The sequence below is a fragment of the Phascolarctos cinereus genome, unplaced genomic scaffold, assembly GCF_003287225.1.
Source record: "Phascolarctos cinereus isolate Bilbo 61053 unplaced genomic scaffold, phaCin_HiC Scaffold_4;HRSCAF=312, whole genome shotgun sequence".
NCBI classification, from domain to species: domain Eukaryota; kingdom Metazoa; phylum Chordata; class Mammalia; order Diprotodontia; family Phascolarctidae; genus Phascolarctos; species Phascolarctos cinereus.
Window position 1 is genome coordinate 223,337,373 of NW_027555847.1, and position 18,978 is coordinate 223,356,350.

Here is an 18,978-nt window from a genome sequence, read left to right on the forward strand (position 1 = left end):
TTCAACTTTTCAAGGTCCCGTGACTTCAAAAAACCAAACCAAAACAAAACACTGGCTTCCAATGCTCAGGCCTGATGGACAACCCACAGAAGGTTAACCACAAAATTCATCCTCTGCCTTCACACATGGAATATGAATTTATCTTACTTCTGATAAGCACTCTGATAAAATTTTCTATTAGCTGGGCAGTGCTGCCTTCCCTGAAATAATTAAATAAAATATGACAGCCATCTTCACTTGGGGAGCAGGAGAGTGATAGCTCTCTTAAGGTCATGGACAAGTTAACATTCCCATCTTTATTGTTACACTGTCATCATGTTTCCCCTTCTCTGTCAGTCAACAATACTTATTGTGTATCCACTGCACAGGATACCATACAAGGCACTGGGAAGAATTTGAAAGGACTTGACATTCTAATGGGGACCACTTCATAATGCTGTACCTAGCACAGTTCTTACTTACCAGGTGCTCAATAAATGTCACTTAATGATACTGCTGATTGTGTCCTGGTTGGGGTACTTTGCTATACCCTAGCGACCAGAAAGATTTCTCAGGCTTCCTTAAGTTTATCTTAGAAAGTGGCTCAAACTTTAATGAGTAAATGTGCCAAAAGAGAATTGGCCTTCACTCAGCTCAAAGTTTTTTTTTTTCCTTTCCCCCTATCTTATCCACCTTTTTTGTTTTTCCTCTTTAGCTAGAAATGATTGATATGAGAGTAACTGGGTGAAGATCTCCAGATAAAGTTATGGCAGCTCTCCGTAGACATTCATGGCTTATGGCAATCTATTTTCCTTTAACATAATTATATACTTGAGGAAGAAGATAAATCTGGAAGATAAAACCATGTCAGTGTAGGAAAATTTAAGAATCAGGCTTTATGAAACTCCTCGCTGACAATACTCTGAAGCAGAGACTTTCTGCTTGTTTTCTGGCTAATTGGTTAACGGGTAGTTAAAAATTAAATTTAAGTACTTTTGTGTTATATGCTCACAAACCCATTCTACCTTCTGGCCTCTAGGCCAGCACTTCAGAGGTGTACTTTTATTACTTTCTTTAGGACACAAGGAAGACATTGGAGAGACAGCACATTCCTTCTAATACTAAGGAAGGCTACTTTTGGAAAATGTACTTATAAAACGATGCATTTTCCTTATTCTTCTTCAGTAGCTTATTAGGGTCCATAGGATTAGTATCCTAAAGTGAAGAGTGCTAGATTTAGATCTGAAACATCTGGCATTGATAACTGACTGCTGTGTTCTAATTGTGTGATATTGGGCAAGTCACTTCATCTGTATGTAAAATGAAGTCATTGGCCTAAATGACCTTGGAAGTCTTTTCTAGCCCTAAATCTGTGTTTCCGTGATCCTCTGATCTCTGCCTACTTGTACAAAGGTAAACTACACAAATGAGAAAACTATCAAAATAAATCAGATATAAAATATTATGTACAATTCAACTCAACAAACATGGTAGGTGAGATTAAGCACCTATATGATCTGGCACCATGCTAGGCACTAGGAAGACAAAGCCAAATATGAAACATTCCAGCCCATAAAGAGCTTACATCCAACCTTAGGAAACAACATGTTGTTCCAGGCCTGTGCACGCTGGCCCCAAAGTTAGGGTCAAGATTTAATAAGATTGGGGGCAGCTAGGTGGCACAGCAGATTGAGCACCGGCCCTGAAGTCAAGAGGACCTGAGTTCAAATCTGGCCTCAGACCAAATACTGGACACTTACTAGCTGTGTGACCCTGGGCACGTCACTCAACCCCCGTTGCATAAAAAATAAAAATAGATAAATAAAAGTAAGATTTAGTGAGACTAAATCAAAGATACAGATAGAACAAAACAAACAAATGAAAATAAATAAACAAAAAAACCCTAAACAACCTAGATTATTTTTTACTATTATTTACTATTATTATTAATATACTATTATTATTTTACTAGATTATAAGGATAATGCAAACAATGATCACACAGTCTTACACATTTAATACTTGCATAATACATTGATGAGTGTAACTGGATCATTCCTAAATTACAAACCTAGAGGATCACTGCAAAATTAAAATAATAATGACAGCAATAATAATAACTAACATATAGTGCTTGCTATGTGCTAGACACCGTGCTGAACACTTTGTGGTTATCTTATTTTGTTCTCACAACCCTGGGAGGTAGGTGCTATTATTATCTCCATTATACAGATGAGGAAACTGAGGGAGAAAAAAGACACTAAATAACTTACCTAGAGTCCCATAGCTAGTGTCTGAGGCCAGATTTAAACTCAGTTCTTCCTGACTCCAGGCCCAGTGCTTTATCCACTGTGTCACCTAACTGCCCCAAATTATGAAAGATTAATGATATTCTCAACAATAATAGCCACATGAGAAAAAGGAGTGTGTTTGATTTTTCGCATTTGTTTAATCAAGTGGCTATCTTAATATATATATTATGTAAAGGGGATCAATTAGGAGAGGCAGTTAGTTAATTTGATAGGGTCTATGATCAATTTGGGAGGAAGCTAGGTGACTCAGTGGATAGAGCACTGGGCCTGGAGTCAGGAAAAACTGATTTTAAATTCCATCTCAGCTGCTTACTAGCTGTGTGACCCTGGGCAAGTCACTGAAGTTCTATTTGCCTCAATCCCCCAGAGAAGGAAATGGCAAACCACTTCAGTTTCTTTGTCAAGAAAACCCCATAGACAATATGGTCCACAGGGTCACAAAAAGTCAGACACAACTGAATGATGGAACAACAATAAAATGGTTAATTTAATGGTGTTACAAGATGCATTCCTTTCTCAGGAGTCAGGCAAGCAACTCCCCATAGAAACGTTGGCTATGTCCTTTGGTACCTTGCTGATAACATACATGGTTCCTGGATGGTTTTCAGTAACAGATGATGCAGGAGAAGAGATTCTTTTCAAAGGATCTATCTCTTTATGCCTCTGTACAATAGAACAACAGACTTTTCTCAGGTTTTTTTTTTTTTGGCCTTTCTTGGTGCTTTTCTTCTAGAGTGCCAGGGAGCACTCTTGGGAATTTTGGGCTTGAGAAGAGGGGAGAAGGAATTTTTCCCATTCCATTCCCTAGCAATCAGTGATAGACTTGAGGCAAAAGCACATGAGTTACCTGTGCTCATCCACAGCTTTCTAAGTACATGTCCCAATCTAGATACCTGAGAATGAGATTTCTCAGACTAAAAAATGGCAACAACTGAGACAATAATAAGAGGTCCTGTAGTAGAATGTGGAAGCATCAGAAATATTGGGCCATTTGGCCTGAAAGGGGTTTATAGATAGGGTTTCAAACCCCAACTTCCTGTGTAGAGGATGGGTACTTTTGATTTCCTAGGTAATGACAGCTCAGAATCTAGCCAGAAAAGGAAAATACCTTAGGCAGTATCAGTATTGAGGTTGCTTCATGAGCAGCCCCAAGTCAAAGAATGTAGAGACCTGGCTTCCTTGAGATTGAGAAGGGGATTTCCTGAACAACCTGCCTCTTGGACAAAGAAAAGGATCATTAACATGGCCCTCATGCTGGAGGCACAGTGAAGATGTGTGACTTGAGGACGCAAGGAATCTTGACCTTTCCACATTCTGCTAATCAGAGAGATTTATTCAAATATTGCCTGGCTGATGGAAAGGAGGTTGCCTGTGCAAGAGCCCCAAGTTTGTATTTGTCTTTCTAGGAGGCAAGAAGAATTCTAAACTGAAAAAAGCAGTTTAAGTCTTAAGGAGACTATGCATTGTTAGCCTATGAGAAACTGGGACCCACAGGAATGACAAGGGGCTGCCCCACTAGTGACTCCAAGTTCAGTTCCCTTCCAAGAGAAACTTAAGAGCTATGTGAGTGCCTCATGTGCTATATATAGCTACTTATGGGTTCCTGTTCATCCTTTGATTGCCTTATTTTCTTTCCCTGTATTTAAGATACTGTGAGTCCCTTGTATCCTTTGCATTTTCTGTGGGGTGAAATAAATACCATATCATACCTGACTTACATTTGTTACTTGACAGTTTGTAAGGGAGCAGTTGTTCACATTTAGGGAAACCTCGATATGAACTAAACTGGATTTTTCCAACTTGGGTCAACCCTTAAGACTAGACCTAGTCCATATAATAAACCCAGAGGGTGCAAGTCTCTGGGCTTCAGTTATGTCTGAATGGTTTCAAATATATCAAGAAACACTTGTTTTACCTGTTTGAGAGGCACTGTGGAGTAGTGGTTAGTGTGGATCAAGCCCTTCACCTGACACACGATAGTTATGAGCTATGGTTATGATCAAGTCACCTAACTTCTTAGCACTCCAAACTCTATATATCTATAGTAAACAGATGAATTGCCAGTCTGCAATGAAAAAGGGGGCTTTTATATAAGGAGTTTCTAATATCCATGAAATCAGAAGTGTAGTGCCCCCCCAAAAAAATAACATTTAGAATTTAGTGACACAAGGCAAACAGAAGATTGTCAAAACAGAAATTCTTTTGTTGGCATGGGTCAAGAATTGCAAACTTGCTTTTAAATTACTGGGTTTTTATTTTCTTAAATTAAAAAAAATTATATTTGGGGGAAATAATATTAATTGTTATTATAACTCTTTATTATATAAATTAATAACTCTCAATTGTATAAATGAAACTACCATTTGTTCACATCTCCATTTCTCTGTTTTGAACAAGATCAAATAGTAAGTGAAAGAGGTGAGGACCTTTGCTGATCATTTGCAGTTTTTCTCTGGGTTTCAGTGTAGATTGTCCTCAGAAACCCTCAAGTCTAAATCCTTTGTGTTTTGGTGTGAATTAAGACAACTGAATGCTACAGTGGAAAGAGTAGTAAATCTAATCAGTGGACATGGGTTCGAATCCTGTTTCTAATGTTTTGGGGAACTGAGTGGCCTCGGGCTGGAAAATGCTGTCCACATCCAAAGAAAGAACTATGGAAGTTGAATCACTATCACTTATTTTTACCTTCTGTTGAGTTCTGTTTCATCTTTCTGATGGTTCCTCCTATTGGTTTTAATTTTCACTTCACCAATGTGAAAATATGTTTAATGGGTATGTAAATGTAAAGCCTATATCAGATTGTGCACTGTCTTGGGGAGGGTGGGGGGGAGGAATGGGGAGAAAAATTTTCAACTCAAAAGCATATGGAAGTGATTGTTGGTAAATCAAAATAAATCAATAAAATTTTTAAAAAAGGTCATAACCTAAAAAAAAAATTTGAAAAAAATTTTTAAAAAAGAGAATAGGGTACAGGGGAACATCAGATAAAGTGTGACAAGCAGATTGGACTCAGACTCTGGAAATCGTCAGCTTAGGTTTAATTTTGAAGGTAATAACAAACCAATAAAAGGGTCTGCTTTGTTAAAAAAAAATGAGAGAGTGGGCTAGACAAGATAAGATGGCCTCTGAAATCTAATCTAGCTCATGGTTCTCTGAGTTTTTCTAACTTTTTTGAAGCAAGAAACTTCCTTTATTTCCATTAAGTTAATGAAGGCAGTGACAGTACAAAATTCTTGATTGGACTCACTCAGGAAAGACGAATAAGCTTCTGAGTATCTAAGGATTTCTGATATTAATTGCTAATATTGAAGAGATTTATATTTCTATTGTTCTAAGACAGGTTTAATTCTGATCACTCCTAAGTGCTCAGAAGACATTTTAATTTCAAGATCAGTTTTATCATTAATATTCAACATAAAATGGGACTCACAGTCAAACTGCTCCACAGTTTGGGGAAGCAATGTGGAAGCATTGCTTTTATTTGGGAACATGTTTTTTTCCCCAGCAGAAAAAAACTCCTCGGGGCAAGAGTTTTTTGTTTTGTATCCTCATCACCTAGTAGGCACTTCATTGTTTCATTGATTGGCCACTGATGTTCCTGATTTCTGTTCCCTGCAGTTCCATCAGCTGCTCCTGAAAATGTGTCTGTTGAGGCTGTAAGCTCCACTCAGATTTTATTGACATGGGCTTCTGTACCTGATCAAGACCAGAATGGACTCATACTGGGTTATAAGGTACAAATGTATACACTGTTTAAAAACAACAACAACAACAACTTGCTATTTGTGGGTTTTAAAGTTGCCATTTGTTTTAAATATGTTACATCAAACTAATTTCCCATTACTCCCTTACACAAACCGTCTTTTTCAGAGAGACTCTCATTTTTGCACACACCACGCAATCCCGCTTTCAAGTTTTTGTTCATTTTGTCCTGCCTTCCTAACATGGCCTTGCTTTCCTCTCCATGCGTCCAACAGATCTAAGTCCCAGGATCTTCGCATAGACTTTGATCAGGCCACATTGATCTCTTCCTTCACTGAACACCTATAGTTCTTAGCTCTAAATATAACCAGCACGGAATTAAATAGGCTTCTATTATTCTGTAATTGTCTTAAGTTTTCTCTTCAATCTAGACTGTAAGATCCTGGAAGGCAAGGACCATGTAATTTTTGTTTGTTTTTTTAATCCTTTATAAGACCAAGCATAGTCCAAGTATTTAAGTATTGTAGGTGATTGGCAAATGTGTAAAGCAAATTGTCCCACAGGGCCAGACCCTCCATGTCCTTCTGCTCAGGGTCTTAAAGGATATGTAGTAAGAGACTATTATTGTTTTCTTTTTTCCCCCCGACCTCAGCTTGAAAGTCTAGGTTAGCTTCTTTTAGAAGCCATATAAGGAAGCACTTTGGTTACATTGAGAGCTCTCCCATAGAGAAATAGGCCCCTCCAAAAAGTTGTCTACTCACTGATGAAATACAGATGACACATGAAACATGAGCATTTGTTGGGTATATTGTAGAAGGCATTCTAAAAACAAAATTCAGACATGGGTTGGACTAGATAACAACTGAGGATCTCTTTTAACCCAGAAATTCTCCAATTCTATGATTTATAGCTCTGTAATTCATCAATTTTTCCAAGGCCTTTTCTCAGTCCATTTTTATTTTCTAGGAAAAAGAATTGCCTGTTACCTGCTGTGTGCATCATGACTCCCTTTTATTATAGAAACAATTGATATTTGCATAGAACTTTACAGTTGGCAAAGCACTTTGGAAACCTTATCTCATTTGAATATTACAACAATCCTGAATGGTAGGGACTGGAAGTATCATTATCTCCATTTTATAGATGAGTACACTGAGAGAGGTTAAAGAATTTGGTCTTCCTGACTCCCAACTTCCATCATTCTGTCTACTATACCACTCTTCCACACTTCACTTGAGGGTTGTAAGATTTTTAGGGGAAGGATTATACCTGATATTTCTCTTAATAATAGCTAATATTAACAGCTAGCATTTATATAGTACTTTGAGGATTGCAAAGCACTTTACAAATATCTCATTTAATCCTCACAACAACCCACAGAGATAGGCCTTATTATTAGCCCAATTTTACAGAGGAAACTGAGGCAGAAAGAGGTTAAATGAGGAAATTCATTTAAACCCCAATCTCTCTGCTAACCTCCAGTCTCACCTCTTCAACTGCCTTTCAGGAATCTGCCTAGAAGACATCTTAGATTCAACATGTCCAAAATGTAACTCATTATCTTTCCCCCTAAACACTCCCCCTCTCCTACCTTCCCTGTTACTGCAGAGGGCAACGCTATCCTTCCCATCCCTCAGATTCACATCCTCGGAGTCATCCTATGTTCCTCAATATCTCTTACTGCTCTCCCATTTCCGATCTATTGCCAAGGCTTGTAGATTTCACCTTTGCAACGCCTCCTGAATACACCCCCTTCTCTCATCTAACGCTGCCATTATTCTGGTCCCGGTCCCATGACCTCACTATGGCAATAGCCTCCTACTGGGTCTTCCTGCCTTTCTCTCCTTCCATTTTCCCTCCGTTCCATCCTCCATTCAGCCACCAAAGTGATTTTCCTAAAGTGTAAGTCACTCTCCTATTCAATAAACTCCAATTTCTTCCTATTACCTGAAGGATCAAATATAAAATCCTCTGTTTGACATTAAAAGCCTTTCATTACCTAGCCCTTCTTGCCTTTCCTGTCTTCCTATACCTTAATCCCTGACATGTACTCTTTGATCTCGTGACACTAGCTTCCAGGCTGTTCCAAGAAACGAAACACCCCATCTCTCGGCTCCAGGCTTTTCTCTGGCTAGCCCCCATACCTGGAATGTTCTCCTTCCTCCTCCCCACCTACTGCCTTCTCTGGCTCTAAGTCTCAACCAAAATCCCATCTTTTGTAGGAAGCCTTTTCTAACCCCTCTTTATTAGAATGCCTTCCCTCTGTTCATTATTCCCTACTTACCCTATATATAGCTCGTTTGTATGTTTGCATATTGTCTCCCCCCTTAGACCATGAGCTCCTTGAGTGCATGAACTGTCTTTTGCCTCATTTTATATCCACAGTCCTTAGTACAGTGCCTGGCACACAGAAGGCTTTTAATAAATATTGATTGATTGAAACTGAGGCAGATAGTGACTTATGGAGTCTTACATCTAGTAAATATTTGAGACTGGATTTGAACTCGGGTTTTCCTGACTGCACATCCAGCACTGTATTAACTGCTCCACAATTGCACCCCGTCCCTCTTCTTTTCTGTCACCTCAGTATGGTGGGAGATACTCTTCCACAAAAGGTACTTGCATGTGGTATTTCTGGTTTAGAACTAGATCCTATTGACCTTATCCACACCATTTGTATTACAGATTTTGATTGTCCCCTGTCGAATCTTGACTCTCCAAATTGATCTTATATAGTTGTCTCCCATCCCAGGAATCACTCTACTTTTCATTCTTTTTACCTTTTGTAGATCTATTATTTCGTTGTTAAAATGTAGCAACACGGGCACCGTATTATAAGGGTAGAGGGAAGATAGTTTTATATAATGGGAAGATGACATTTTCTAGGTTACATTACTCTTTTTGATGATGTCCTGCATCTTGTTGGCCTTTTTTGTGGCTGTAGCAACATACTGTACTGACATCCTCAGGAAACCAACTGTGTTCTTAGTCCCAGATCCCTTTCTTGGGTTTTCACCAGTAGGTCACAGTCTTCCATTTAAACCAGTGACTCACTCACTGGTTCTAGAAGCCTTTTGAAGTAATGCAACATCATCTGGAAAGCCCAGAAACCAAAGATGGCTTACGAAGAAGTAAGTGAATGGTTTTCAGGTTACACTTGACTCATTTCACAAGGTCCCTTCTGATTAGCCATCATTCTCCAGGGGCATGAACAAAGTTGTCCCTTGGAATTGTATGAATGTGATGTACGTTGGGCCTTTCCTCAGAAGGCTGTATCCCTTTGTGGTCCAGGCTTTGTGTTGGGAGACACAATTTGTACCTCTCGAATTGAGTGCCACAACTCCCTCAAATAATGAACAGAAAGATAACTTTCCAAATTATGAACAACTATACTTCAAACTAAATGTTGCAATTTCACCAACACTGTCCTCTTCCCCCTACCAAATGCCGTCTTTAAAAACTAGAGCCATAAACCTCATGCACAGTTGCTTTTTGAAGAGAAATGCAGTCCTATCTTTGGCCTATATTTAAAAACAGTCCACATCATCCATGTTGGGGTTTGTGTACAGATGTATTACATTATAATAACTATTCCTGTTATGTTTGTCAATGCTTCAGATTCTATTCAAGGCCAAAAATTTGGACCCCGAACCCAAAACCCACATAGTGAGAGGGAACCACACACAGTCCGTTCTCCTGGCAGGTTTACGGAAATATGTGCTCTATGAGCTCCAGGTGCTGGCATTCACACGCATTGGAAATGGAGTCCCGAGCTCTCCTCCCATTTTAGAGCGAACGAAGGATGATGGTAAGTTTATGATTTGCACCTTTGCTTTCCCCATTCATTTTCCAAGTTTTCCTTTCTAATCAAAACAGTTTAGATTTTTGTTATTTTCAACTTAATTTTCAAACTAATTTTTTCCCCCTGTTGATGAAAACAAAACAAAGTTGTTTTTCAGTCACAGAGCATTTATATGGCCAATTTCAGCTTGGAGTGAATTTTTACAGCCTAATTATGAACCTATGCAGAATTTCAATCATAACGCTGCAATAGACAGTGCTGTGGTAAGGAGCAGTAAATGCTGGCTTGAGTTGGGACTATAAAAGATATAAAACTGGCATTCTATTTGGTGTCTATAGAAATACAGAAAAAAAAATCCGTTATTGACCTGTATGCTCAATCCTCCTGGTGTTTCTTCCGGTTCTCACTGTTTGCATTACCAGACATAATTAGAAGTTCCCATATACAGTTTGATGTGTTTGAAAGGCTTGGAGAAGTCCCCAGATTCCTGTATTAGCAGTACTGAATAACAAGCATGTCCTGACTGCTTTGTTTTTATGGAAGTTTAAATCATCAGTAAATATGTTTTTTCCGCTTTGCAGATGTCAAACACTTAAAGGTTAGCTCCTTTACATTTTCATTATTAAGTAGAGTATAATGAATATGTCAAGGGAAAAAATTATTGATCCTAATAAAAAAAAATCCACCTTGGGAATCAAAAGCTCCTAACAGAAATGAAATAACTGTAAATTTTCTTAAGCAACTTTATTGAAGTAATTAAGTTAGCTGCAAACATGTTCGCACTGCTGAGTGAAAGCTCTATTTTCTCCACCTTAGACTGAGATTGAGGCTACTGGGCTTTGCCCAGATAAAGAAGACAATAATCCTTAATTGTTTTGTTCGTTTTCCTGTAAGACAGGAGCTCAGGGACATGTGGGACCACTTTGTAGGAAGGAAAATGGGGGCAAGATCCTCGTTGTAAAACTCAGTAGGGAAAGAGTCTTTTGGATGCTGTGAACCAAAAGGAGATAGAGAAAATGTTGAAATTGTTCAAGTAGGAGTCAATTATAGTCGTTTCCTCCTAAAGTACACATTGGCAAATGACACAGATTGTTCTCTCTCCACACCCCCAACATAAACATGTTGTGTCTCCCTCTCTATTCAAATTTAATTAAAAATATCAGCCAGAATGATAACACAGGTGGGATTTATGCTACAGGCCGATTTCTGTGCCTATGCATTTTCAAATTAGTACCAACTTGTGAACCTGAGACAGAAGACTTGACTGCCAGTTGTCTCTGTTAATGTGCTCGTGGCCTCATTTGTGTACTTATTATGCTCAAACACAGGTGTTCCTAATGCATATGCGAAGTCAGAAAGGCTGGTCTAAGAGTAAACTTGTGAGAGAGGAGAAAGGGACATAGATACCCATAGCCATTTGAAGAGGCTGAAACAGACGTATTCCATTTAGTGTAACTAGATCCATGGGCCTTCTTTCCTACTATGTAATCAGATGTTGAGTTACCAGAATGAAATTTGATGATGGAATCATTCTTACACGGGTCACACAACTTATTTGCCTAATCATTCATGTAAATATATCTTACAAGGACTCTGACATCCTTGAGTCTTGGTGCCCTTGTACCACACAAAAGAGCTGAGATAGCCATCTGGGTCTAGTCAGCTCTCAATTAGCATGGATAATTGAAAATCACAGATGATATTTTTAAGAAATCATTTCAAAAGAGAATTTTAGCCTCTTCCACAAGGTCTTATAACTGGAAAGGCAAACATGGAGCTAGATTAAATGACCTGATTTTTTTTCCCTTTCCCTTCACCCCATATCCACTAGTGTAGATTAGAGGTCTAATCCACTCATGGGACTGTCAGGAAATATTAAACACGTTAAAGGGCATCGAGCAGGAGAGGTAAAGAAGAGAAGGAAGGAACCTGGATAATCTATAATCTGGAAAATCAGCCCCTGAGAAATCAAAACTTGACAATATGATCCCAATGACTTTGCTTTCAATGTGCTTTTAATTTTAGGAGTCCTTAATAATTGTGAAGCAGGTTCCAGTGGTTAACCTGTGTTTGTGTGCATTTCTCTATGTATATATAGCACTCTCCCCCCCCCCACTGCCCAGTAGAATGGGAACTGTCTGAGAGAAGGAACTATTTCATATTTTTTCTCCTGACATCTTCAGTTCCTAGTATAGTATCTGGCATACAGAAGGAGCTCAATAAGTGCTTACTGAATTCAATTGAATCTCCATTTTTCAAATAAGCTGACTGAGTGAGGTGCAGAAGGAATGGTGATTAGCCAAAGATAACATAGCAAATTAGCATCTAAATTTAGATTATTTAATTCTTTATTTCCATTTTGCATATGTATCAATCATCAATCAATAAACATTTAAGTGTCCACTATGTACCAGGCGCCATGTTGTGCTGGGGATCCAAAAAGAGGCAAAAGACAGTCCCTGCCCTCAAGGAGCTTACACTCTAATGGGATAACATGCAAATGAATACATACAAAGCAAGCTACATATAGGATAGTAGGAAATAATTAACAGAGGGAAGACACTAGAATTAAGAGGAGTTAGAAAGGGCTTCCTACAAAAGAGGGGATTTTAGTTGGGACTTAAAGGAAGCCAGAGAAGGCAGTAGGCAGGGAGGAGGAAGGAGTACATTCCAGGCATGGAGGATAGCCAGAGAAAAGCCTGGAGCTGACAGATGGAATGGCTTTCTGTAAAACGTAGGATTTATGTTTATGTTTGTATGCTGTGATTGATATAGTAATCTAACAAAGCTTTAAGTTTACTATTCATTCTATAAGTAATTGCATTCAAAACATTTATTAAATATATACTGTATACAGAGCACTGTGATAGACACTATGGGAGGTGCCAAGTTTAGATAAAACACATTCTCTGCCCTTATGGAACTCACATTTTAGTAGGAAAATGTGATACCTCTACAGATTTCTAGAATAGGTAATATGAGTGTATCTAACAATGTACCATACCCTATGCTAGGCACTATATTTCTTTGGTGTTTTAAGATTTAGATTCTATCATTTCAAATATATGCAAGATAAAATAAAGAAATTCCTCAGGCTTATACAGAGTAATGCCAAGTTACAGGCTACTACTCCCTTTATAGTCTAGCTGTGCTCCAAAAGCTTGTTGTCGTTTTTTTGTTGTTGTTGTTGTTGTTATTGTTGTTTGTTTGTTTTTGGTTTTTTGCAAGTCTGTTGTTGCTAATTTGGAATAAGTTTTCCTATGGAAACAGTTTCTTGCACCCTGGTTAGGTGACCAAGCCAGCCCACAGAAGACAGTCTGCCTCATAATGTACCTGAAAGATGCTATTAAGTGCACAAGATCTGGCTCATTGAAATGTCGGGTTTATTTCCTTCAGCTCCAGGGCCACCTGTAAGACTTGTGTTTCCTGAAGTGAGGCTGACCTCAGTGAGGATTGTGTGGCAACCACCAGAGGAACCAAATGGGATTATTCTGGGTAAGAGAGGGGACAATGAGTGAGTAATTTCTAGACATGGACAAATGTATGAAGAAGCTGGGCTTGAGAAAGACTGATAAAACCCACTGAAGACCTCCATTTGTAGGCCAAAGCTAAGAACTAAAAATCACAGCTGTGGCTATCTAGCTCTTCCCCCCATCCTTTTGTGGGATATGCTCTATCCCTTTTGTGGGATTTGTTTTCTATGAAATCAGACTTTCATTTTGTGGGCCCTCTAGGGCCTGTTTTCCTCCATGTATTCACTGTTCTCTATACCATACCACTGGTGCTACGGTCTGAAATTAACTTGCCATTCAGCTTTGAACTCAACATACAGTTGGGACCAGGCTTTGATAAGCAACTTGCTCATTTCTGACAGAAGATATATACTCAGTCTTGCTCTCCTAGTCTCAGCACCATCTGTGATCTTCCAGGAAGTATAGTACTTGTGCATTGTCTTTTTGGGATCTTTCTTAGGAGAATACTCTGTTGGAGCCCAGTGGATTCATTTGCTTTGGACTTTCCATCCAGGGAGGCAGTTTATGATGAGCCCTAAAGCTTCCACTCCCTAGAGATGGCTGCTTATATTAAAAATTAATAGTCCTTACTTGGAGACAAAACTTGTACTTGTCACGTTTCTATAAATACTGTATGAAAAGACTGTGATACCCTTTTCATTCTGATATTGTCCCTTCACTTGTAATCCCTGGAGTTGCGGAGTCTGGGCTATTTTGGAGGGGTGGGGGTAATTATAAAATCTCTGAGTTGGATGACCTTTTGACTCACAAGTTCTTGCTACTGGAATCTGAAATCAGTGGTTCTAGGAGTGGTTTGTTTAGGTGTGCATTGCCCTCAGAGCCTTCAGATAATTCATCTGACAGAGAGGCAGCAGGGGTCACTAAACATACGTGGGGAGTGTGACATATCCCCAGAGTTTCTTAAAGTAGGTAATTCTTTGCAATGTTTCACATGCTCCCAGAGATCTTTCCTGCAACTAGAGAAACCTTGCTTTGCCTTTACCCCTTCCCTCTGTGATTGTTCTCAACCCAGAAGGGACTATAGGAAAGGGTTGCCAGTTATGATGGAGAATAAGCATTGTGGCTCAATGGAAAGAGTGATGAGCTTCAGCTCACAGTGGGAATGTGATTTAATAAATCCTTAATAAAAGGATTTGTTCTGTAAAACTTGGACTCAGTCAAAAGGCTACACTCAAGAACCTAGAAGGCCATATGTAGCCTTGTGGCCACACGTTCTGCACACTTCTCTGGGCCTCAGTCTCTTCTACTGTAAATTGAGGGAGTTGAACTAAAATGAGGTCCTTCCCAGCTCCAGAGCTATGATCTTTTGACTACCAAAATTCTATTCTTTGCATCCATTCACAACTGAGACTATATTGTGGACTTAGGAAGGATCCCCACCCACTTTTCCTTTGGCTCATCCTTCCTCATCCAAGAACATTGTCTTTTCTTCCACTGGCTATTTATTTCAAGGTGACCACAGCTGTTACAAATCCCAGCAGGCAACTGTCCATAGATTATCATTTAGAAAGCTGAACCTATGGTTTTATCAGGATCTCCCTTTGGGAAAATTCCTCCACTGGTAGAGATCAACAACTCTTCTACAAAGTTTTAGAGGATCACCTGGGGCACTGAAAGAATTTAAATGATAAAAATATTTGACAGGAAATTATAATCAAATTAATACATTTTTACTGAGTACTTACTATGTCTTGTGCTATGGGCCATGTGAGATGGAGGATACTAAATTAATAAAATACACTGCATGCCTTCAAAGGGCATATAGTCTAATTTAGACAAGAAAAGCTAAATGGTAATATAGCTCCTCCCCAATCTACCATTCTTCAACTCCCACATATTATGTAAAACCTTTCCTAAGCACTCCAACCTGAAATCATCTGTCTGTGCTCAACTCCCCCTTCAGCAATTATAATCTGTACAATTCAGAGGACAATTAATCATGGCAAGCCTCATAACATCTCTTCCATCCTCATCTTGAATGATTATTTAAAGATTGAAGTATTATTATGTAAAGTTTCACATATTTCTGTATTATCCCTACAATTAAATTGGAAGCCCCTCCGGTGCAGGGATTCGATATTTTTCATCATCACCCTTTGTAACATTCTCAATGTGTTACACAGAGTAGGATCATGAATTCTGTACTAGCAGGGATGTTGGAGGTCATCTAGTCCAACCTTCTCATTCTATAAATAGGGAAATTGAGACTCAGAAAATGGGTTTTGTCCAAGATACTATAGATGGTAAGAGGCAGAGCCAAAGTTCAAATCCAGCTTCTCTGATTCTAATTCCCTCTCCACTACTTCATGTTGACAGTCAACTTCGCACTTATTTGTTGATTTGATTTTGTTATTCAGTTGAAATGGAACAGAGGACCTGTGAATGTGGTTAATGGAAGGTAAGACCAGTTTTAACCAGGATGCAGAAGACTTTGAATGCCAGATAAGGGCATTTTATCCTATAGGCAATGTGGATCTCCAGTAGGATTCTGAACCCAGAATGTATGCAAAAGGAGGGAACCACACATGCTCAGTGCTCCTGAGAGGATTGGCATGACACGCTGTATAAACTGTGGGGACTGCCTTTGAATACCACAGAGGCCTGCATATACAAAAAAGGCAAGAGAGAGAGCAAGAAGCGAAGATGAGATTGGTGTTTAAATGTTTTTAGCTTTCTAGCTCATCCCCATGGACCATGACAAAACAGGCAAAAAATAAATTAGCACCATAGCTATCTTCCCCACAGAAGACAGCACACATCTGAATTACTTTTATAGCAACGGCATTTAGTCATAATTGTAATAAACATTTCCGAGGTATTATAGCCAGCATACAAAATTGGAAATTGCTGATAGAAATATGTAAAAACAGTTTCAAAAGGTGTAAGACAACCGTACACAGAGAAAAGAAAACATCTTTTTTGCAAGACTAACTTTAGCTCCAGAGATCTTCAATCAATGTTCCTGCTCTTATAGCTTGGCCTTCTGAGTCTACAAGCACCTTGGCAGCTAGTGTTTTTGTAATCTATATCAAAACATGTTCTTGCATTTCAAAAAGAGATTAACAGCATGAAACACACCAGCAGAAGCCTACAGGGAGAATCACTTGCTTATTTGTTTAAATATTTTACTATGGAGAGCTTTTAGCATTTAGAGCCTTCCTTTGGGGAATGCAGTAGTAACCACTGGAATATGGCTGTCTCTTCCCCATACTCACCAACGTACTACACATGTTTAACTGCTATTAAACTAAAGTGATACTTCACTAGGAATCTGTGTTCAAGCTCCTAAGTGTATTCCCTGACTAGGCCTGCCAGGTTCTGCACCCTTCCATTCCCTAGTTAGCATTCCTCCTGGCCTTCACGTGTCTAACGTTTACCTGAAGCTTATTACAAAAGTGTGCGTGAGAACTCCTCTGAGAATGAAGAACTAAATTGAATGTAATCCATGTTTGCAAATTCATATTTTGATCCAATGTTGCCTTTGCACGCTCCCAGCTCTCAAATGGATAAGCTATAAAATCAACAAACCACATAGCCACTGTGCTAGGCAGTCTTGAGAGACCTAATATCATTCAGCTCTTTGTAGGTTCTCTAACCAATTAATAATTGTTTGTCTTTTGGGTGCATCACGGTCCAACAATCCAGTGCCGTTGGCTTTGTCTGGTGATGAGGTCGGCAGCTGCGTTAGTATGCACCGTGGAAGGCAATCTTCTGGCTTCTTTGCTATGGGCAACCGAATAGTGATGTTACAATGACCTCTCATTTAAGAGGTAGCTTAAACTGACGCCTTTTGTTTATTCAGAAGGCGCAAGACGTATGAAATTGCTTGCAGCCGTGCAAAACATATTTTAGAAGATGCTAATGCTAGGATAAATACAACTGTTACAAAATGAACTAAGCTTCCCTGGCATGACTACTGGTACATTGTTGCAATGTCTGTCTGTAGTTAACTGCTAGCAGATCAGAAGGAACAAAGATGCCTGAAAAGCTCCCCCAAAAAATTCCTTTCTGGTTGCTCATTCAGATTTCCACTCTAATACAAAATCTTTTGTCAATAAATTACTCTTCCTACCTCTTACTAACTCTATTGTCTCTTGAACTAGCATCAGATTTCTACCCTTCAGAGGAAAAAAATTGTTCATTGTCCTAAACCCCAGTATGGTTCTTTGTGTCTGGTTTTCTTTGATTCTTTCTATTTCTTCAGCCCATAAGTTGTTTTCAAAAATCTGCTGAGCCTTCCTTGGCGTCATATTTTTCATACTTTGTGTCTTTGGCTTTTTTCTCATTTTTTGCTCCTGGTGCATTTATTATCATAAGTCAGCCATAAACTTAAAAATATGCTTCCCCCCCCCCACCCCCCATGTTTTACTCATGCTATTGATTTGGCTCATTCATCTTCACCTAACATATACTGCATTTTCCCCAACCTTGTCAGACTAAAACTCAGTGTACTGATATTTCTGATTTCACTTTAGCCATAATTACATAACTAGTTCTTTTTCAAGGATATGTATTTTTTTATCCCTAAATACCATCTCTAGCCATTATTCACGGCAACGGCAAAAACCATTCTTTGACTGCATCATCTTTTTCCTATTTATACAAGGAAAAAGCCTTTCTTATACCTTTCATTGATTATAGGGCTTTCCTTTGGGAATGTCAATGCAATGTAGAAGTATTAATTCTCCTGGTCTATAGCATTAGAGTTAAGTGGGAACCACATGGTATTATCCTCATTTTAGGATTGAGGAAAGGGGGAGACCTAACAAAGGCTGAATAATATGCCCAAAGTCACTCAGTGCTGTTTCTGGTGTAGCTAACAGGTTATTCATTCAACAAATATTTACTAAATTCACGTTGTTTATGAGACATTGTGTCAGATATTGTTGTGACTCAGATATATAAAATGCAGGTCTTATAGGGAGGTATAAAAAAAATCATGAAACAAGGAGAGTTTGATAATAGTAACTGATATTTACACATACTTTTTTTTTTGCTTTTTGGTGAGGCAATCGGGGTTAAGGGACACAGCTAGTAAGTGTTAAGTGCCTGAGGCCAGATTTGAACTCAGGTCCTCTTGACTCCCAGGGGCCAGTGCTCTATCCACTGTGCCACCTAGCTGCCCCATCTTCTTCATTTTTAATGTGAGGAAACAGAGGTGCAGTGAAGTTATGTGATTTGTATGAGCTGCCCCCCTGTACTTTAAAACATCTTAAACACCTTTTCTTGTTTGATCCTCAAAGCTTTCCAACAAGGCAGGTGACTAAGAAAAATATTACCCCCTTTTGCAGATGAGGAGTTTGAGGATCAGGAAGTTTAGGTAATGTGCCCAAGGTCACATAGCCAGTATGTGGGATTTAAACCCAGTTCTTCCTGAATCCAAGTCTGATACTCTTCTAGCCACTATATTACATTGCTTCTCCATTAGTTAAAAAAAAAAAAGGATTAAGCATAAACAGTAAGAGTAATTTCAAGAAGAGAAAATCTCCTTTGGCTAAGGGATTAGGGAAGGCTTCGTAGGGAAGTGGCACCTGAGTTAGTCCTTGAAGGAAGAAGTGACAGAAGCAGAAAAAGGGAAGGGTATCTATTCCAAGTATGGGTGACAATGTGGGCAAAGTTTGTAGAAACAGGAGGAAGTAAGATCAGAGAA

General features: G+C 38.9%; 1 protein-coding gene across 1 annotated transcript in view; it reads left to right on the forward strand.

Moving 5' to 3' along the window:
* SDK1 (sidekick cell adhesion molecule 1) overlaps window positions 1-18,978 on the forward strand; it is a 1,163,851-nt gene that overhangs the window by 973,571 nt on the left and 171,302 nt on the right. Inside the window, 3 exon segments of the mRNA XM_078152930.1 lie at window positions 5,910-6,025; window positions 9,612-9,801; window positions 13,192-13,290. Coding sequence (XP_078009056.1) covers window positions 5,910-6,025; window positions 9,612-9,801; window positions 13,192-13,290 — 405 coding nt within the window.